This window comes from Panthera pardus, unplaced genomic scaffold (genome assembly GCF_024362965.1).
Source record: "Panthera pardus isolate Hobbes unplaced genomic scaffold, ASM2436296v1 HiC_scaffold_19, whole genome shotgun sequence".
Taxonomy (NCBI): Eukaryota; Metazoa; Chordata; class Mammalia; order Carnivora; family Felidae; genus Panthera; species Panthera pardus.
In genome coordinates, this window is record NW_026526754.1 from 8,670,747 (window position 1) to 8,690,655 (window position 19,909).

At 40.2% G+C, this 19,909-nt stretch overlaps 1 protein-coding gene across 4 annotated transcripts in view; it reads left to right on the forward strand.

The window, feature by feature from the left end:
• TANGO6 (transport and golgi organization 6 homolog) overlaps positions 1-19,909 on the forward strand; it is a 192,000-nt gene that overhangs the window by 66,020 nt on the left and 106,071 nt on the right. For all 4 annotated transcript variants that reach the window (XR_002081659.2, XM_019455446.2, XM_019455444.2 and 1 more), the window contains 3 exons: positions 1,847-1,981; positions 9,998-10,507; positions 13,562-13,619. Coding sequence is in view for 3 of the 4 variants with exons in the window: in XM_019455446.2 (XP_019310991.2) it covers positions 1,847-1,981; positions 9,998-10,507; positions 13,562-13,619 (703 nt within the window). In the remaining variant the exon portion in view is untranslated. The remainder of the gene's footprint in view (positions 1-1,846; positions 1,982-9,997; positions 10,508-13,561; positions 13,620-19,909) is intronic.

Below are 19,909 nucleotides of genomic sequence, written 5' to 3' on the forward strand. Positions count from 1 at the left end.
AGCTGAGGAGGGGCAGAGAGAGAGGGAGAGAGAAATCCCAAGCAGGCTCTGCGCTGTCAACACAGAGCCCGACGTGGGGTTCTGACTCACGAACTTGTGAGATCATGACTTGAGCTGAAGTGAAGAGTTGAATGCTTAACCAACTGCGCCACCAAGGCACCCCTATTTGTCCATTATGAGAAAGACAGAGAGAGAGAGAGAGAGAGAGAGAGAGAGGTAATGAGTGGGGGAGGAGTAGAGAGAGGGAAAGAGCAAGAATCCCAAGCAGCCTTCATGCTGTCAGCGCAGAGCCTGATGCAGGGCTTGAACCCACGAACTGTGAGATCGTGACTTGAGCCAAAATCAAGAGTCAGACGTTTAACTGACTCAGCCACCCAGGTGCCCCCATAGTTTCTTTCTTGACAAAAATAGGATCATACTACTTGTTTTGTGGCGTCTAAAAAAAAAAAAAAGAAGAAAGAAAAAATGTATAGCAAAGAGGGACTTACAAAAAGTGGAAAGTCTAGATAGTTCTATTCCAGCAACTTAACAATACATTTGTGCTGAAGCAGAAGCTTCCCATAATCAAGGGGTGCTTTAGGAAACTCTTCAGAGACAAAATAGGTGACCCAAGTATTTTCTCTAGAAATGTAGCATTTTCTCTAGAAAGGCCAGTGTCTGTAGCTTCTAATATCAGTAAAGTCTCAGGCTTGAGAGAGTGGTGAAAATTGCCACAACCAGCGTTTGTTCATTTCAGTAAGTGGAACTTTTAATAACCTTTCTAGTTTCCTGCCTTGCTCCAAAGACAAGTGTTAACAAGCCGTTCTCCTTACTTTAAGCTTGCAATAAAGACTCTAGCCTAGCATGTGATTTGCCCAGAGATTTAAATATGCAAGCTTGCATGGTATTTAGAGGCTTATTATGACCTATGTCAGCTGTACCACTTTCAAAATGATTTTTCCCTTTTGAGCCATTAATCCTAAATATGCGTGTGTGTGTGCGTGCATGCACATGTGTATGTGCGCAAGCACGGATGTGTGTATGATCACTTTTATTCAAAGGTATTTCTACTTAAGGTGATTAATACAAGTGCTGCTAAAATGAAGTTGACCAAATTAATTCCATTTAAAGCTTAATTGTTAGCCAAATGCTGTATAAAATCTTATATATGAATGATCTGAATCCTTTAAAAATATTTCATACTTAAAAAAATGACGCTGGATCATTTGTATTGATTGTTTGAGGACTCTATTCTAGATAAAACTGAATGCCTTTTCCCCCATTCTCTGCTTATTGGAATCAGACCTTCATAACTGGGTTGGGGCAGGGGAGTCCTTGAGGAAGCCTCATTAGGAGAAGCAGATTTAGGACCCTTTAAGATGGTCAGAAAGTCTCAAATTATTTTTCATTTTAATTTCCTGGCAAAATTCATGAAAAGTCAAGGAAGTTGGATTAGTATATTAAAACATTTGGGAAAGTATAAATGGGCTTTCTCATTTATTGACTGTATGGGCTTGAGCAGCTCACAGATTCTTCATCAAAAAATGAGGACGGGGGCATCTGGGCTGGCTCAGTCGGTAGAGCATGTGTCTCTTGATCGTGGGGCTGTGAGTTCAAGACCCACATTGAGGGTAGAGTTTACCTTAGGAAAAAAAAAAATGAGGACAGAAACACTGACCTCCTAGAGCTGATGTGAGATGTAGGTGATACTGTGCGTGTAAGACACTGAGCACCATGCCTGTGCTTGCAGGTTCTTGCCTTCATGTGTTGATGAGGAAGAAGGTGAGGATGTGGACATAGGATGTAAAGAGGTTTTTGAGATTGTTTTTCTTATTCCTCACTGATTCTAAATTCTATTTCTGTGTAGGTTGTGGACTTTGTTGCAGCAACCCTGCAGCGAGCGTGTGCAAGCTTGGCCCACCAGGCAGAGAGCACCGTGGAATCGCAGACGCTGAGCATGTCCATGGGGCTGGTGGCTGTCATGCTGGGAGGAGCCGTTCAGGTGAGTGGCACACATGAGCCCCACCTGGACAGAGGGAGGAGAGAAGAAGAAAGAGAGAAACCTCTTGCTTCCCTTCTCACCCTTGTGAGAAAACAGAATGAGGCTGTGCTCAGGAGGACTAGGATAAACAGGTCAGGTTGCTAAAGAGAATGCTCCCCAAAGCAGAGGATGAGAAGATCGTACCACTTCCACCCCGTCCCCTGCTCAGACTTCACTGTCAGAAGAGCAGGGCCCTTTCTGACCTGGCACAAGCTCGATTTGGAAATACCTGGCACAGTGTTTTGCATCTGTGGCGAATGCTAGGTTTTCTGCCCCTTACTCCGAGGGCTTTCCAAAACTCAGCCCTTGTCCCCACTGCTGTAGTTGGGGGAAAACTTGGATAACCTCCTGATTGCTTAGGACTCCATCTGTTTGGAATAGTTCTGTTTTAGCACAGGATCCATTGTTCAACCCACATCATGTGGCCTGTTAAAGTTTTTGTGTCCCGTGCATGTATCTTTTATATACTTAGTTTGTAATTTTTAAATTCATTCACTTGAAAAATATTTATTGCTTACCACTATGTGCCAGACACTGAGCTAAGGGTCTCGGGATACTGCTGTGGACAAAGCAAACGTGGTCCCTACCCTCATGAAGCTTACAGCCAGTGAGGGAGTCAGACACTAAATAACTCTTCAGAAGATATACTTAGAATTGAATGAAGTGCCTGAAAAGAAAAGAGGAGGGTATCAAGAGAACATAACATCTAGCCTAGGCTGGGAAAGTTTCTACCGAGAAGTAGAAGTTTGAGCTAAGATTTGAACAGTGAATAGGAGCTTGGGAGTGTGCGGGGTGCAGATGGAGGAAAATCATTAAAAGACAACATCACATACAAAGTCTGGGAAGCAGAAAAGAGCCTGGTTTATTTAAACACTAACAGAAGCCAGTGTGTAGCTGAGTTACAGAGACCGAGAGTCAGAGGAGTGCCGGACAAGAAGGGAGGTGGGCATGTGTGTATGTTAGGAGACTGTAAGAAGGCAGAATAAGCTTGATGCAAATGTAATGAAATCTGACCCAAAATCAGACAGGTCATGACTCGTAGCAATGAGTGGAGAACCCTCTGGGAATGGATTTTTTAATATGAAGATTCAAATCTTCAAATTTGTGTCCTTTCAAAGCTTGTCCTTAAGGGGAAGAGGAATTTTATTTGGGTCTGTTGTTAATGTGAAGCCCATTTCTTGGTAGATGTACTTAGCACTCCAAATTTTATATTTTCCATGTACTTTGAAGAAAACATTTTTGGTTCATTTTCTGAAGTCCTACTATATCCCTGCCATTAAATTGTCAAGGAGGGGTTCATCAGTGGACTAGTTTTTATTAAGTTGTATTATTGGATTTGGTTGGCCTGATTGGTTTTTGTTTTTCTGGTTGAATATTAAGAATAGTCTTTGTCTCCATAAGTTGAGAGTATGGTCTTTATGCTTTTCTTTTCTCTTACTTAACACCTATTATTTTGTACCACATCCCAAATGGAAAATAGAACGCAGATATTTCCATTTCCCTTTCTAGAAGCCCGTTGTTTGGGGACTGGCTATGTAAATTAGTCATGTTTTAAGGACGATTCACCTAGCTAATGCAAATGTACATCCTTTACCTGTCACTGCCCTTCCATGAGCCATCCTGACTCACTGATGACATTCTGGATTCCTCTGACTTTGCATTTACTTAAGTGAACATAAACATGTCACCCTGTACTTTTGCCCTAGATCTCTTAATTTTTTTTTCTGTTTGACTCATGGATTCATAAGGGGCTTCTATAGTAATTCTGGGTTTTCTGTCCTTGTAATAGAAAAAAAAATCATGATTCTTAATTATGTTTTCAGATGGTCATTGTCAGGCTAGGACTTTTGCTTCAGAGTCTAGATTATACTAAATCAATCTCTGATTAGAGTTCATTGTTTTAGCTGATGAAACAGAATCTAACAGCATTTAAACTTTTCTTTCTTTCCTTTCTAATTTATGTAATTAAGATGATTATTAGAGCACGGTATCTAGGAAGAGGAGTCAATTTAGAGAAAGTGTAGGTCTAAGACTGCTAACAAGACAAGTGTAATTCCAAACTCATTTTCTAAATTTCAAGGTTGGTCGTCAGTAAAAGTGTGATGTTGGTAAAGTTTCTTGATGATGTTTCAGGGCCCGTGTCCCCTATAGCACCACTGCATGGAGCTGATCTGAGCTTGGAGGGTCAGGGTGGTGGGGCTGGGACTCAAACCCGAATACTGAGGTCTCATACCATATTTTCTGAGAGTATCATAGAGTGAACTCGCTCAAGAAATATTTATTGGGGCACCTGGGTGGCTCAGTCGGTTAAGCATCCAACTTCGGCTCAGGCCATGATCTCATGGTTGGTGGGTTCGAGCCCCATATTGGGCTCCACCCTGACAGTGTGGAGCCTGCTTGGGATTCTCTGTCTCCCTCTCTTTCTGCCCCTCCCTTGCTCTCTCTGTCTGTCAAAGATAAATAAACTTTAAAAAAAGAAGTATTTATCATGTGCCTCTTTGCCCTCATGGAGCTTACCTTCTAGTGGCTGTGGTAAATCCGATGAATTCTTAAGTTTTTGAAAAAAGATTCATATTAGTATCTTTATGTGCGGCTTATTATAAAACAGGGCATACTGCATGCTGACTTAGAACCAAAATTAAAATACCACTTGTAAATAAATTCAGTGACACAGATGAGAACTGGACATGTAAACTATTCAGCAAAGTATCTGGAGAAACACAGGTGATATATAGAAATGAGTACACAAAGAATACACATAAATATTTTATGGAATTAGGTCAGCATTTTATTGCTGGAAGAAACCCTCAGATTCTCCCAAAGTAGTGATTCTCACTGGAGCAGAGTAAGGCCGGATGAGGAGACGTATGCCCCTTAGGCTAGCTTTGTAAAGCCTCCTGTGGGGCTTTTTCAGTGTATGCATGCTGTCCTCTGGCTGTCACTTTGGTCCTCATATGCTTCCCTTTGCAGGTGTGCTCCCTCCCACCACTCCATACCCCCAATCCCACCCCTGCCAGTCCATTCCCCAGTTCTTAAATTTGAAAGCTTGCAGAAATTCAGAACAACTCACCATCTAACTGGTTCACTCTTGACGCCCTGAAATAAATCATAGAGTTGGGCTGACAGAGCTCTGCCCATTCCACTCCTGAAGCCTTCCAGAGATCCTGGAAGAGAGGCAGCCAGATAAAGGAATCTGTCACTCACCTGCGGGCTGCTCCTTCAGGCCTCAGGCCTTCTACACAGAATTTTGAAGTCTGGATATGAGATCTGTGATGAGAAGCAGTGACAGGAGTAGAAATGAGGGCTTTATGTTTAATTCTCAACTTTGATATGGCCTCCGGTGACCCTTGAAAAATTATTAATAATTACTTAGTGGTTCCGTTTTCTCATCTATCAATTAAGTGAATATTACTTTATACCTCAACATTTTTTTGAACATCTATGAACAAAATAGTTGGCACCTGTAGTCTTAGATTTCCCTAATTATTCTCATAGTGGGAAATCTGTAGGCTTATGAAACTGAAGGAATGCATAACTTTAATTGCCTTGTAAACTATTTGATTCAGAATCCACCTACGCCTATGGTGATTAGGGAAGTTACTCGCTCAAATAAGATGAATCCAACAATGACTAAGAAGCTTGAAAACTGGAAGAAAAGTTGGTTGGGTATTTTATTAATAGACTCTTTTTTAGAGCAGTTTTAGGTGCACAGCAAAATTGAGCAGGAATTACACAGATTTCCCATAGACCTTCTGCCCCAGAGAGTATGGCTTCCCCCACTATCAGCATTCTGCCCTGGTGTGATCCATTTATTACGTCTTTGATTCTGCATTGACACATTATCACTCATGGCCTACAGTTTACATTACGGTTTACTCTTGGTGCTGAACACTTCTACGGGTTTTGACAAATGTGTAATGACACGCATCTATTATTATGATATTGTTTACACAATAGTTTCACTGCCTTTAAAATTCTTTGTGCTCTCCCTCTTCACCCTTCTCTTCCCTCAGCCCCTGACAACCACTGATCTTTTTACTGTTTCCACAGTTTTGCCTTTTCCAGAATGTAACTTACTTGGAATCATATACTGTGTAGCCTTTCCATACTGGCTTCTTTCACTCAGTAATAGGCATTTAAGGTTCTTCCATGTATGTCGGGTTTGATAGCTCATTTCTTTTTAGTGCTGAATAATATTCCATGGTCTGGATGTACCACAATCTATTTATCCATTCACCTACTGGAGGACATTTGGTTCCCTCCAAGTTTTGGCAATTATGAATAAAGCTGCTATAAACATCTATGTGTAGGTTTTTGTATGGGCAGAAGTTTTCATGTCATTTGGGTAAATACCAAGGAGATCAGTTGCTGGAACATATGGTAAGAGTATGTTTAGTTTTGTAAGAAACTGCCAAACCGTCTTGCAAAAGTGACTGTACCATTTTGCATTCCCACCAACAATGAATGAGAGTTCCTCTTGCCCCACATCCTCACCAGCTGTGCTGTTGTCAGTGTTTTGGATTTTAGTCATTTTAATAGGTATATAATGGTATCTCATTTTAATTTGCAATTCTCTGATGGCATATGATGCTGAGCATCTCTTCATATGCTGTATGTGTATGTATCTTCTTTGGCGAAGGGTCTGTTCAGCTCTTTTGCCCATTTGTAAATTGGGTTGCTTGCGTGTTTTCTTATTGTTAAGTTTTAAGAGTTCTTAGTGTATTTTGGATCACTGTCCTTTATCAGCTGTGTCTTTCTGCAGATATTTCCCCTTAGTCTGTGGCTTGTCTGCTCTTTCTCTTGACATTGTCTTTTGCGGAGTAAAAGTTGAAAAAATTTTAAATTTTGGTGAAATCTAGCTTATCACTTATTTCTCTAATGGACTTTTTTCTTTAGTATTTTATCAGAAAAGTCAGCGCCATACCCAAGGTCATCTAGATTTTCTCTTCTCTCGTAGGAATTTAATAGTTTGCGTTTTACATTTAAATCTATGATCCATTTAGGAGCACCTGGGTGGTTCAGTCGGTTAAGCCACTGACTCACGGTTTCGGCTCAGGTCATCATCTCGTGGTTTGTGAGTTCGAGCCCCGGATTGGGCTCTGTGCTGACAGCTCGGAGTCTGGAGCCTACTTCAGACTTTGTGTCTCCCTCTCTCTGTCTCTACCCCTCCCCTACTCGTGCTCTGTCTCTCTCTCTCTAATTTTTGTGATAGTGTAAGGTCAGTGTCTAAATTCATTTTTTTTTACATGAATGTCTAGTTGTTCCAGCACCATTTGTTGAAAATCTGTCTTTTCTCCATTGTGTTGACTTGCCTTCTTTGGCAGAGATCAGTTGATTATATTGGAATCACTGTGTTGCACACCTGAAACTAATGTAACATTGTGTGGCAACTGTGCTTAAATTAAAAAAATAAACTTAAAAGAAATCAATTGACTATATTTATATAGGTCTCTTTCTGGTTTCTCTATTTTGTTGCATTGGTCTAGTTATCTTTTTTTTTTAATTTTTTTTTTAACGTTTATTTATTTTTGAGACAGAGAGAGACAGAGCATGAACGGGGGAGGGTCAGAGAGAGGGAGACACAGAATCTGAAACAGGCTCCAGGCTCTGAGCGGTCAACACAGAGCCTGACGCGGGGCTCGAACTCACAGACTGCAAGATCATGACCTGAGCCAAAGTCGGCCGCTTAACCGACTGAGCCACCCAGGCACCCCTCTTTTTTTTTTTTTTTTAAGAAGTAATTGTTGTGTACAATAGAAATGAAAAAGAGGCCATACACTCCTGCTATAAATAGATTTTCCCATTTCAGACACTTAAAGAAAAAACAAATGCCCATAATGCTACAGAGGCACGAGCTGAAGTCTAGCATAATGGTAATACTCACAAAATTATCTAAATATCTATCACTGTCTATTACTAAAATATCTCTCCCAGTTCTACAGATTCCTGATAAAATTGAACTTTTACTCAGATAACATAATTTTTATTCTGGACATACATATCCTCTTCTCCCTTTAAGATATAGTAACAATGCAGTAGTCAGTTGTCCTACACATGCAGATAGGTTAACATACTCTGCAAAGCTAGAAATTTTACCTTCTGTCAATTTTGTAGAGTTCCTGATGTTTAAACAAAGGAATCTGAGGGGTGTGTGTGGTGAAATTCTATAGGTACAAACCTGACATAAACCTCAAGTTTTTATTTACTTGGAAGGAAAGTGATGGGGAAAATAAACAGTAACAGTTCTGCAGACTTAGAGTTTAAATGAGAATATTATATAGATCTTACACAGACAGTTGGTTGATTGGTTGGTTGGGTAATGAAACGAGTGAATGAGTTAGTAATAAATACCCTGCCTTGTTCTAAAAAGGATTTTAAGACTTGCAAGGTTTTCAAATATCAAGGGCTCATGAAGCCTCATATGATAATGTTTCTAGTGTTTTCAAAGAGAAAAAGATTCTCACTGATTCTCATTTCTCTACTGCCTGCACATACACTTTTCCTAGTAAGGCATATGGCATTATAGAACAAAGCTGCAGGAGAGAATAAAATCTTATGTAATTTTCACTCTCACTTTCTAGGAAAAATTCCCTCTTGCCAATTATTGTCTCGATACCTTCCAGACCTATGATGCCTTTGTATGCTGACCAGCCACTTTAGAAAATGTAGTTAAGAACTCCTTTAGTTGTGGGTGCCTGGGTGGCTCAGTCAGGTAAGTGTCTGACTTCAGGTCAGGTCATGATCTCACAGTTTGTGGGTTTGAGCCCCGTGTGGGGCTCTCTGCTGTCAGTGCGGAGCCCGCTTTGGATCCTCTGTCTCCCTCTCTCTTTGCCCCTCCTCACACTCTCATGCATGCTCTCTCTCTCTCTCTCAAAAACAGATAAACATTTAAAAAAAAAAACTGCTTTAGGGGCACCTGGGTGGCTTGGTCGGTTAAGCGTCCGACTTCGGCTCAGATCATGATCTCATGGTCCGTGTGTTTGAGCCCCGCGTCGGGCTCTGTGCTGACCGCTCAGAGCCTGGAGCCTGTTTCAGATTCTGTGTCTCCCTCTCTCTCTGACCCTCCCCGGTTCATGCTCTGTCTCTCTCTGTCTCAAAAATAAATAAACGTTAAAAAAAATTTTTTTTTTAAAAACTGCTTTATTTGTTCAAGTGAGACTCTGTAGGGTACTGGGTAAGAGTGTGGACTCTGGAGCCAGACCTACTGAATTCATATCTCACCATCTTCCGGTTGTGTGACCTTGTACATATTATTTAACTGTTCTGTGCCTCATTTCCCCCATTTATAATATAGATAATAATCATAACTAGATTATAGGGATATGAATATGTGCGTATTTTTTATTGTATTTCTTTTTAAAGCATTTACATAGCACTTACTATGTGTCAGGCACTAAGTTGCTAATATTAACTCATCTTTTATAGCAAAAGGTACATAGAAGTTAAAAGTACAACAATGCAGTAAAAAAGATAATAAAAGTCAAAATATAATAATCTGGAAAATAATTTTACCATATGTCTGGGTACTAAAACCTGAGATGGTGAGAATAGCTGTAGAGACAAACAGTCTAACAGGTAAGTGGGTCCAAAGGATGTAAACAGGGTGTTAACAGAAAAAAGCAATGCAGACAGCCAAAAAACATGAAAGGATGCTTAATAGCACTGGTAGTCTGGCTAATGCAAATTAAAACCATGGGATAATCATGTTTTTCCCACCAGGTTCCCCCTAAATTCCTACTAAAAATTAAGTGTAATCATGTACATGTACATCACTAGTTTATTTTTAACTCAGAAAAATACCTGCACACGGTATTTAATAAGTGTTAGCTATAATTATTCAACAATAGTTACTGAGTGCTAGACTATGCTGATTACACCATGAATAAGATCTTACTCAGAATATGTTCCCTTGTGCTTAGGCATTATTAACATCTGCTATATTAATTTGGGTTTGGCATTTGTTCTTTCATTTTGTAGTTGAAGTCAGGTGATTTCGCTGTCCTGAAGCAATTGCTGCCTTTGTTGGAAAAGGTCTCCAATGTGTACCCTGACCCTGTCATCCAAGAGCTCGCTGCCGATCTCCGCATCACCATCTCGACACATGGGGCGTTTTCCACTGATGCTGTCAGTGTGGCTGCCCAAAGTACCCTGAACAGAAAGGATCCAGAAGGGAAAATAGAAGAACAGCAACAAACCAGTCATGAAAAGAACTGTAATGGGTCTGACCTCGAACAACAGCAAAGCCGGGAGAAATCCAGGCAAATGGGCCTGAAATCTCACACTCCACCCATTGCTCAGGAGGTCAGTGCGTCCAGAACTACTACAAACCACAAGTCTGGAAGCATCACCACAGACCAGCTCCAGGAGGTTATTTTATCAGCTTATGATCCTCAGATTCCAACGCGGGCTGCTGCCCTGCGAACTCTTTCCTGCTGGATAGAGCAGAGAGAAGCAAAAGCCCTTGAGATGCAAGAGAAGCTTCTCAAGGTAAGTAGAACATACTGGGAAAACAGATGCACGCAGAGTGGGGCAGCTTTCTGGGAGCCTTGACTATGTACCAAGCACTGCCCTGGACAACCTGGGTTTTTTTGTTTTAATTTTCTTCAAGTTTATTCATTTATTTTGAGAGAGACAGACAGTGTGAGCAGGGTAGGGGCAGAGAGAGAGGAGGAGAGAGAAAGAATCCCAACCAGGCCCTGCACTGTCAGCACAGAGCCCAATGTGGTGCTCGAACTCATGAAACCGCGAGATCATGACCTGAGCTGAAACTGAAAGTTGGACGCTTAACCACCTGAGCCACCCAGACGCCCCTGCCCTGGACCACCTTTAGGGAAATTGTAATTGTTCTGAGGAGGCAAGATGTAGACACAGGAAAGACTTAGATAACCACCTGAGACCACTCAGCTGAGCTTGAACAGGAAAGAAAAGGGGAAAGCAGAGCATGAGCAAATTCCCAGAGAAGCCACCTGTTTTTTCTGGGCCCCCTTTGTAGGGGAATTGTGCAGAACTGGCTCCCCTCACTCCTGCCTTCTCCCTCCATCACAGTGAAGAGTCTGTTCTGTACACGAGAGATGTATGTGGGAGAAAATGTATACTTGGTTGGGGATCTTTTCCCTTTTGTGGTAATTTTCCTGACCTCAGTATGGGTTAGAGATTAAGAGCAAAGAGTCTAGAGACTACTGATCCAATCCCAGATCATTTTCTTGGACAAGTCATTTAAAATTTCTGAACCTCAATTTCTACATCTGTGTATTTATTTTTCAAGGGGGAAGGGCAGAGAGAGAGGGAGAATGAGAATCCCAAGCAGGTTCTGTGCTGTCAGTGCACAGACAGACACAGGGCTGGATCTTGTGAACATGAGATTGTGACCTGAGGCGAAATCAAGAGTCAGAGGCTTAACCGAATGAGCCACCCATACACCCCCCCCCCCTCAGTTTCTACATCTGTAAAGTGAGGGTAATAACAGTAGGACCCACCTTATGTTGAAAGATTTAGGGGCACCTGGACTGGCTCAGTCTGTTGAGCATGTAACTCTTGAGCTTGGAGTTGTGAGTTTGAGCCCTATATTGGGTATAAAGATTACTTGAAAAGAAATTCTTTTTTTAAGTTTATTATCTGAGAGAGAGAGAGCATGACTGAGTGGGCGAGGGGCAGAGACAGAGAGAGAGAGAGAGAAAGAATCCCAAGCTGTCAGTGTGAAGCCTGACACAGGGTTTCAACCCCCAAACCATGAGATCATGACCTGAGCCAAAATCAAGAGTTAGACGCTTAACCGACCAAGCCACCCAGGCACCCCCAAAATAAAAATAAAACCTGAAAAAAGAAACAAAAGGAAAGAAGGAAAAATATTTAAAATTTAAAATAAAATAGTCATGTATGGATACCTAGCTGGCTCAGTTGGTTGAGCGGGCAACCTTTGATCTCAGGGGTTGTGAATTCAAGCTCCATGTTGGGCATAGAGCTTACTTAAAATGAATGAATGAATGAATACATTTACATATATATATATATATATATATATATATATATATATATATATATGTTAGAGGGAATGAATGAGCCTGCTGACACCTTGAAAAAAAAAGTCTGCGTAAAGCACTAATTATAGAGATAAGCACACAATGAGCATCTAAAAAAGGTTCCCCATCATAATTATCATCTCTTTCATATTCTTTAGCCATTAGATTAAGAGTTATAATTCTGATTGAAAACATTTATCTCTAGTCACTGAAGTGTTAGAATCAATAGTATAATAATAATAACCACTGTTTATTGAGCCTGGTCCTATACCTTTCAGACATTGTCTCTAGTCCTCACAACACCTGCAATATTGGTATTATCCCCATTTTAAGATGAGAAAACCAAGGCCTGTTAATGTGCCAAGGATTTGCTGCCATTAAAATATTACTGTAAGCCTCGAATTATGTATCTCCTTTGAGTAATCAATCACCAAAGATATCCCTTCATACACCAAATAGATGGTGAATGCTATGAACGCCTTTGGGATTTTCTTGAACTTATTTAGCCTTCATCTTCTGTGCATGATTGGTCAGGTCCTGTCAATTCTTTTTCCAAGAAGTCTGTCAAATACCTCTCTCTCTCTTCTTCTTTATTCCCATGGCCACTACCCTGGATTAAGCTTCCTTTACTCCCTACATGATCCCACCCCTTCCAACCTGGCCCTCTTTCCAATTAAACTAATTTTCGGCTCTCCCTAACATGCTGCAGATGTGGGGACCAGCAGCATCAAGTTGGTATCAAGACTCACTGTGCCAGCAAACGATGCATCACTAAATGTGGAACAGATACCCCCGTCCTTCCCCTAGACTCCCAAGCAGGAAAAAAATGGGCATATGGCTGCTGTGTTTCTCTGGCCCTCATATTAGGGCCTAAACTTAATATGTCACTGTCTTATCTTCTTCATAAGCTTAAGTACTCTCTGCAGTTGACACCCCAGTGCGTTCCTCAATTGTGAGACAATCTGTTGAAGACAATTTGTAACTAACGTCAACTGAAGTGCCGAAATGTGCAAAAGATTTAAAGAAATAAATTAGAACAGATTCAGGGTTATCTCAGTAACATCTCTCTGTCACTTGCATTTCCGTATACTTTCTGAATGCAAGGGAAAAGGATGAAATTAGAGCAAATATGCCATCAGTTGGACATAACCCCACACTTGGCATCTTGTGTTTCATGACTGGTAGTCTGTCGTGTCACATGTGAGAGTATTGCCCACCATGGCCTGTAGTGGAGCAAACGTTGAGGATTCTTCTTCCAGATCTTGGTTTCCGTGCCTACTTCTGATATATACTTGGCCACTTCAAGAAGTGTCTCCCTCTAACTGGTACTCTTTTATAGCTATTGTAAAAATGGGTCTTCAAACATATACACCGTCTTCCCTACAAGATTCTCAAGTCAGACCAATGTCTGGCCAAGACAAACAAGAAGAAAAGCATTTATTCTTTTGAGGCTGCCATAAGGGTCACTTATGTCTTGTTTTTTCTTTGCAAATCATATCACTCCTTTATTTTGTGGTTGCAGATATTCTTGGAGAACTTGGAGCATGAAGACACCTTTGTATATCTGTCTGCTATTCAGGGTAAGTTAGTCCTGGTTTAAAGGACTCTGAGTCTGTGGACCAAAGATTGTGGCATATATGTTTGCACAAAATCTCTAAAGTCATGGAACCACAAGACTGCTGGTCCTTTTGTTCATCTCCCTGTCTCCTAGCTAGGACTCAATTTAAGTCATAATAATAATCTTCCTGGATGGTTTCCTAAGGGTTCCAACAGAGCTTCAGTGTCTGATAGTGATGAGGAAGTCTTTGTCATTCTGTAGATTAAAACCCATTTCTTCTCATTCAAGGAAGTAAAGAATGGCTCATGCATGAACTCTCATTACCTTAACCTTTTTGTACCTGACTTCTGCTAGTATGCACCATTGCTTTCCCTTTAATTTAAAAGAATTTCAGAATATATACCAATTTTTCATTGAAATGTTTTTTAAACACTTTTTTAAATGTTTATTTTATTTTTGAGAGAGAGAGAGCATGAGCAGGGGAGGGGCAGAGAGAGAGGGAGACAGAGAACCCAAGCTGTCAGCACAGAGCCCAACGTGGGGCTTGAACCCACAAACTGTGAGATCATGCCTGAGCCGAAGTCAGACGCTTAACTGACTGAGCCACCCAGGCGCCCCTCATTGAAATATTTTTTTGCCATAATTTGTTGTTATGGCAACAACAAATTTTGTTGTTCTCCCCACCTCCATTAATTTGTGGATTCCAAGTCTAGAGAGAGGCTTCTTCAACAGGATGTAGAGAATAGGCATCCTTCCTAGAAGAGTGAGAATCAGAAATGGTGAGAAGATTGGTTATCTTTTGGCTTCTCTTGGCTTCACCAGTGGAGTATAATCGTCAAGAGCTAGGACTCTGGGACAGACCACCTGGGTGCACCTCCATTCCTGTGCTGCTCAGCTATATGGACTTGGGCAAATTACTTGATTCTTTTGGGTTTCAATTTCATATTTGTAGAAAGAGGGCTAAATGGAAATGTAAAATGGCATAGCTAATTTGGAAAACAGTCTTGCAGTTTGTCAAAAAGATAAACATAGAGTCACCACTTGACGCAGCATTTCTTCTAGGTATATACTCAAGAGGAATGAAAACTTATGTCCGCACAAAAACTTGTACATGAATGTTCATAGCAGCAGTGTTCATAATAGCCAAAACATGAACACAATACAAATATCCATCAACTGACAGGTAGATAAAATATACTTTATCCGTACAATGCAATATTAGCCAGTCATTAAAAAAAGGAAGTAGTGAAATATGTTACAGCAGGGATGAACCTTGAAAACATTATAAGTGGAAGAAGTTAGTCACAAAAGAGTGCATAGTGTATGGTTCCCTTATATGAGATGTGCAGAATAGGAAAATGTATCGATCACTAGATAAGTAGTTGCCTAGGGCTGGCAGGAAAGGGGAAAGTGTTGGGAGGTAATAGTTGAAGGGTAAGGATTTCTTTTTGGGATGATGAAAACATTCTAAAATTGATTGTGGTGATTGTTGCACAACTGTGTTCCTACTATATTGTAGGAACCATTGAATTGTATACTTTAAATTGGCAGATTTTATGATATGTGAATTATATCTCAAGCTGTTACCAAAAATAATTAAAATTCTTAAGGGGAGAAAAGGAATAAAACTGTCAGAGAGTAAGAAGGTACGATGATTTAAATGTAATGTGGTAGATAGGATCCTGGAACAGAAAAAGGGTATTCAGAAGAAACAGAGAGAATCTGAGGAAATTATGGACTTTGGTTGATAATAAAATGTCATTCTTAGTTTATTAATTGTGACAAATGTACCATGCTAATGCAAAAATTAATAATAGGGGCAAGTGGGTGTGGAATATGAGAATTCTCTGGGCTATCTTCTCCATGATTCTATAAATCTAAAACTATTTTATCATAAAAAGTCTATGAAGGGAGATTAATATTAGGATTAAAAGAGTTAATACCTTGAAAGTGCCTAGCACACAGTAAGTGTCCAAATAGGTTTAGCTGTTATGCTTTTAGTGTTATCATCATCATCTTATTACTGCTGCTTCTACTGTTAGATTGCTAGATAATAATGTGGTAATGTATGTAACTTCTCAGATCTAAAGTCTGAGTAGGCAGACTCTATCAGGTAGTTATTGCTATGTAACAAACTGCCCCCACCCTCGGTACTTTAAAACATCAATCATTTATTATCACTCACACATCTGTAGACCGATAGGGTTCAGCTGATCTAGGACAGGCTTGGCTAGATGGTTCTACGGGCAGGCTGTGGCAGCTTTGCTGTGCCCGTTGTTGGTCACCCCTGGCCCAGTGGCCTCCCAGTGGCCTCCACACCCCTGGCCCATGGCAGAAGTGTAAGAGAACAAGAACAAACTTGAGAGGCCTTTTTAGGTCTAAGGCTGGAACCTGCATCCTATCACTTCTCCCTCAATCTGTTGGCTACACTGTCAACGTGGCCCAACCCAAAAGTCAAGAGGGAGAGAAATACACTGGTTCCCTTCAGTGGGATAAGCTGCCAGGTCACAGAGCAAAGAGCATGAATGCAGGGAAAGGTGGAGGATTGAAGCCAGTAATGAAGTTTTCAGAGCCTTGGAATTCATTCTTTATTCAGCAGACATTTATTGTGCGCCTGCTATATACAAAACACTATAACAGTGAGTTGTCATGACTAGGTTAAAAAGCAAAAAGAAAATTCTTCCAAAGAGACAAAAGAACCACCCAAAGAGGTCAAACAGGTGAGAGCAGAAGCCAAAAGAGTAGAGGGTGTCAAGAGAGAAGGTAACTATCTATAGGTCAATGGGCAAGAAGGCTCAGAATTGAGATAAGCCTGGGGCTCAGGAAGTCACATGACGATGAATGGTAATTATGGAAATAGTAAATCAATGAAGCAGGAACCTCAAATACCTATAATTAATAAGTCTCAGAAAATAAGTCATTCAGTACTTTTCTCAAGGAGCTGTAATACTGTTGTTTCTTGATTTTTTTTTTTTTTTTTTTTTAGGACAGGGTTTTGCGGGGAAGAGGAGGTATGTCATTCTTATGTGGCAACTTTGCTGTTTGGAATAAGCTTCTTGGCTGATTAACCCATTGAGCTCATTAGCCTCTAGGGTCTGCTATAAAAATCACAACTGTTGGTTTTATGTTTGTTTTTAGTAATTTTAATTGGTGTGCTAATCAGTTAGTAGCTAATTTGGTGATGAAGAACATGGGAGGTAGAGGTGTAATTTCTGTTCTCAGCTCCCCACAATGGACAAGTTTGAATTAATTGATGTTTTGGTGTTTGTAACATGCATTTAACGGCCAAGGCCTTAGGTGAATTTCCCATTAAGAAAAGAAAGAGCTGAATTTTCCCACCTGCATTGCCAATGCCTTTTGCCTACATACAAAGCACTCCAGGAACCAAGCCATTCTGGATTCCCAGTCAGACAAGACCAGCCCCCTTGTAAACATGCAGTACAAGGGGTGTGTGGCTGTGGTTTGAGTAGCATTTCGTTGTGGGGAGCGTGTGTGTGTGTGTGTGTGTGTGTGTGTGTGTGTGTGTGTATACACGCACTTGCTCACGTCCACATCCATCCATGTCTTTAAGTTTTCCTTTTCTAACCTGCCTAAATGTCTCCATGTGAAAATTACAATCTTTCTTTTGCTTAATTTGTTGGTAAGTTGTATTTCCTTTGTAATTTTTCACCAACTGTGCAGTCTGAGCACAGAGCAGAGGGGAATTAAACTTCTTCATTCAACAGATCCTTATTGATACCTGATGTAAGACCTATTGGTGTGTGTATTATCTGTCCATCACAACAGTCTGAGAACTAAATTCCCTATGAGTTAAAGTTTAATTTTATGAAAGATGGTCTGCCTCTCCTTGTGGTGCTACTGAGAAAGTGATGGTTGATGATTCTCACAGCAGCTGCTCCCAGGTGGTACTTAGTAGCGAGTCGTTCAGGCAGAGAATTAGATACCAAATTGCTGCGTTGGAGTTGCAATCCAGCCTTAGTAAGTAGAAGACCTAATCTTAGACCGTGGCCATTAAGTGTCTCTCCTTTTTGGATTCCTTGTATATCTATATATTTTTTTAAAATTCTTTGGTATATCATTATTAATTGCACAAATTAATGCATTCTCATTGTTTTAAAACATTTAATTGACCAGGAAATATATAAGGCAAAAAGTGGACGTCTTTTTTTCCAAAATAGGAGTTAAAATATGTCCTTGAGGGTCCCATAATATTTGGAGTATTTTTCACACTTCAGTTCAATAATGGTCAATAGATGTTCAATAATGAATATGATAAATAAGTGATATTCTTCAAGGAGGACATTATAGCCAAGTTATTTATCACCCTGTGGATCTGCTCACGTATTCTCTCAGTCACTTTGAATTATTTAAAGGACATTTTGAAAGCAACCAGCGACAGATGCATTTCAGAGATCCAACTGATCCCTGTCGGTGTCAGAAAGATCTTTGGGTAAAACTACCAGACTCACTGAAAAAGAAAAAGGAAAAACAAAAAAAAGACACACCAAAACCCTAGGCTCTGAGCCAAGCATGGGAGGTGAAGGTGTACCCGTGTGTGTAGTGAGACAACCTGGATATCCTGACATGCCCAAACAGATCTCACTAACTCTTCTAGCCTCTTTCTCTCAGAGAACAGTTTTCATTTCTGGCCAAAAGAGACAAGGGGAGGGAGACCAAAAGGCCGGGAAGCCGGGTGGGTGGTTGGGGGGAGAGGTGGATAGAAATTGTTTTTACTGAGTTTTGAACCGAGCGGGATTACAAGTCTTAACTTGTCAGAGGCCGAACTCCCTATCTCATTCTCAGATTTCTACGTCAAGTGAAGCAAGTTGGGAAACCATTAGCAGAACATAATTCTATCCATTGAAGGACCATCTAATTGGATCTGGCATTGAAATTTGGAATGCAGTTCCTGTGAAGTTTATCATCTCCATTTATGTTCTCGAAATGGGAAGATTGCTTTTATGTCCTGTCCCGTCCACCTAGTTAACAAATGAGCCTTTAACAAATAGTCTGTCATATATGCTGTCTGGGTAAATTCTTGAAGTAGTTCTAGGTAGTAGATTATCCCCACTTTTTAAACTTTTTATTGGAGATGTAATTTATACACCTAAATTCACCAGTTTAAAATGTTCAATGTTTTTATTATATTTAGAGAGTTGCACAACTATCACTACTAGAACTAGATACAGTTCTACAACTTTTTCATCATCTCAAGAAGAGACTCCATATCCATTATTAGTGAATTTCCATTCCTACTTCCCCTAGCCCCTGAGAACCACTAAACTACTTTTCATCTCTGTGGATTTGCCTGTTGGAGATGTTACATGTAAATGGAGTCACACATTGTATGGTCTTGTGTCTGGCTCCTTTCACTTAGAATAATGTTTTTGAGGTTCATCCATGTTGTGGCGTGGATTGGTACGTATTCCTTTTTATGGCTGAATAATGTTCCACCATACAGATTAACCACATTTTGTCCATTCATAAGTTGATGTCATATTTGGGTTGCTTTTACTTTCCAGCTTTTATGAATAACAAACACTGTTATGAACATTTATGTACAAGTTTTTGTGTGGACATATGATTTCATTTCTCCTAGGTTTATACTTAGAATCGCTGGGTCATATAGTAACTCGACGTTTAACATTTTGAGGAATTGCTACACTGTTTTCCAAAGTGTCTGCACCATTTTACTTTCCCATCAGAGATTTAGGAGGGTTCCAATTTTTCTACATACTCACCAATATTTGTTATTGTCTGTCTTTTTAATTACAGCCATCTTAGTTATGTGTGAAGTGGTATCTTATTGTGGTTTTGATTTGCATTTCCCTAATGGCTGATGAAGTTGAGCATCATTTTATGAGCTTGTTATTCATTTCTTTTTTTTTTTTTAATTTTTTAATGTTTATTTAATTTTGAGAGAGAGAGAGCATGAGTGGGGGAAGAGCAGAGAGAGAGGGAGACATAGAATCTGAAGCAGGCTTCAGCTGTCAGCACAGAGCCCAATGCGGGGCTCAAAGCCACAAACTGTGAGATCATGACCTGAGCCGAAGCAGGACACTTAACCGACTGAGCCACTCAGGTGTCCCTTGTTGTACATTCTTTATCTTCTTTGGAGAAATGTCTGAATAGATTCTTTGCCCATTTTTAACTGATATAGTTTGTCTTTTCATTATTGAGTTATAAGAGTTCTTTATATATTCTGGAAACATGTTCTTTATTAAATGTATGAATTGCAGATATTTTCTGCCATTCTGTGGGTTGTCTTTTCTCTTACTAATGGTGTCATTTGAAGCACAAAACTGTTTATTC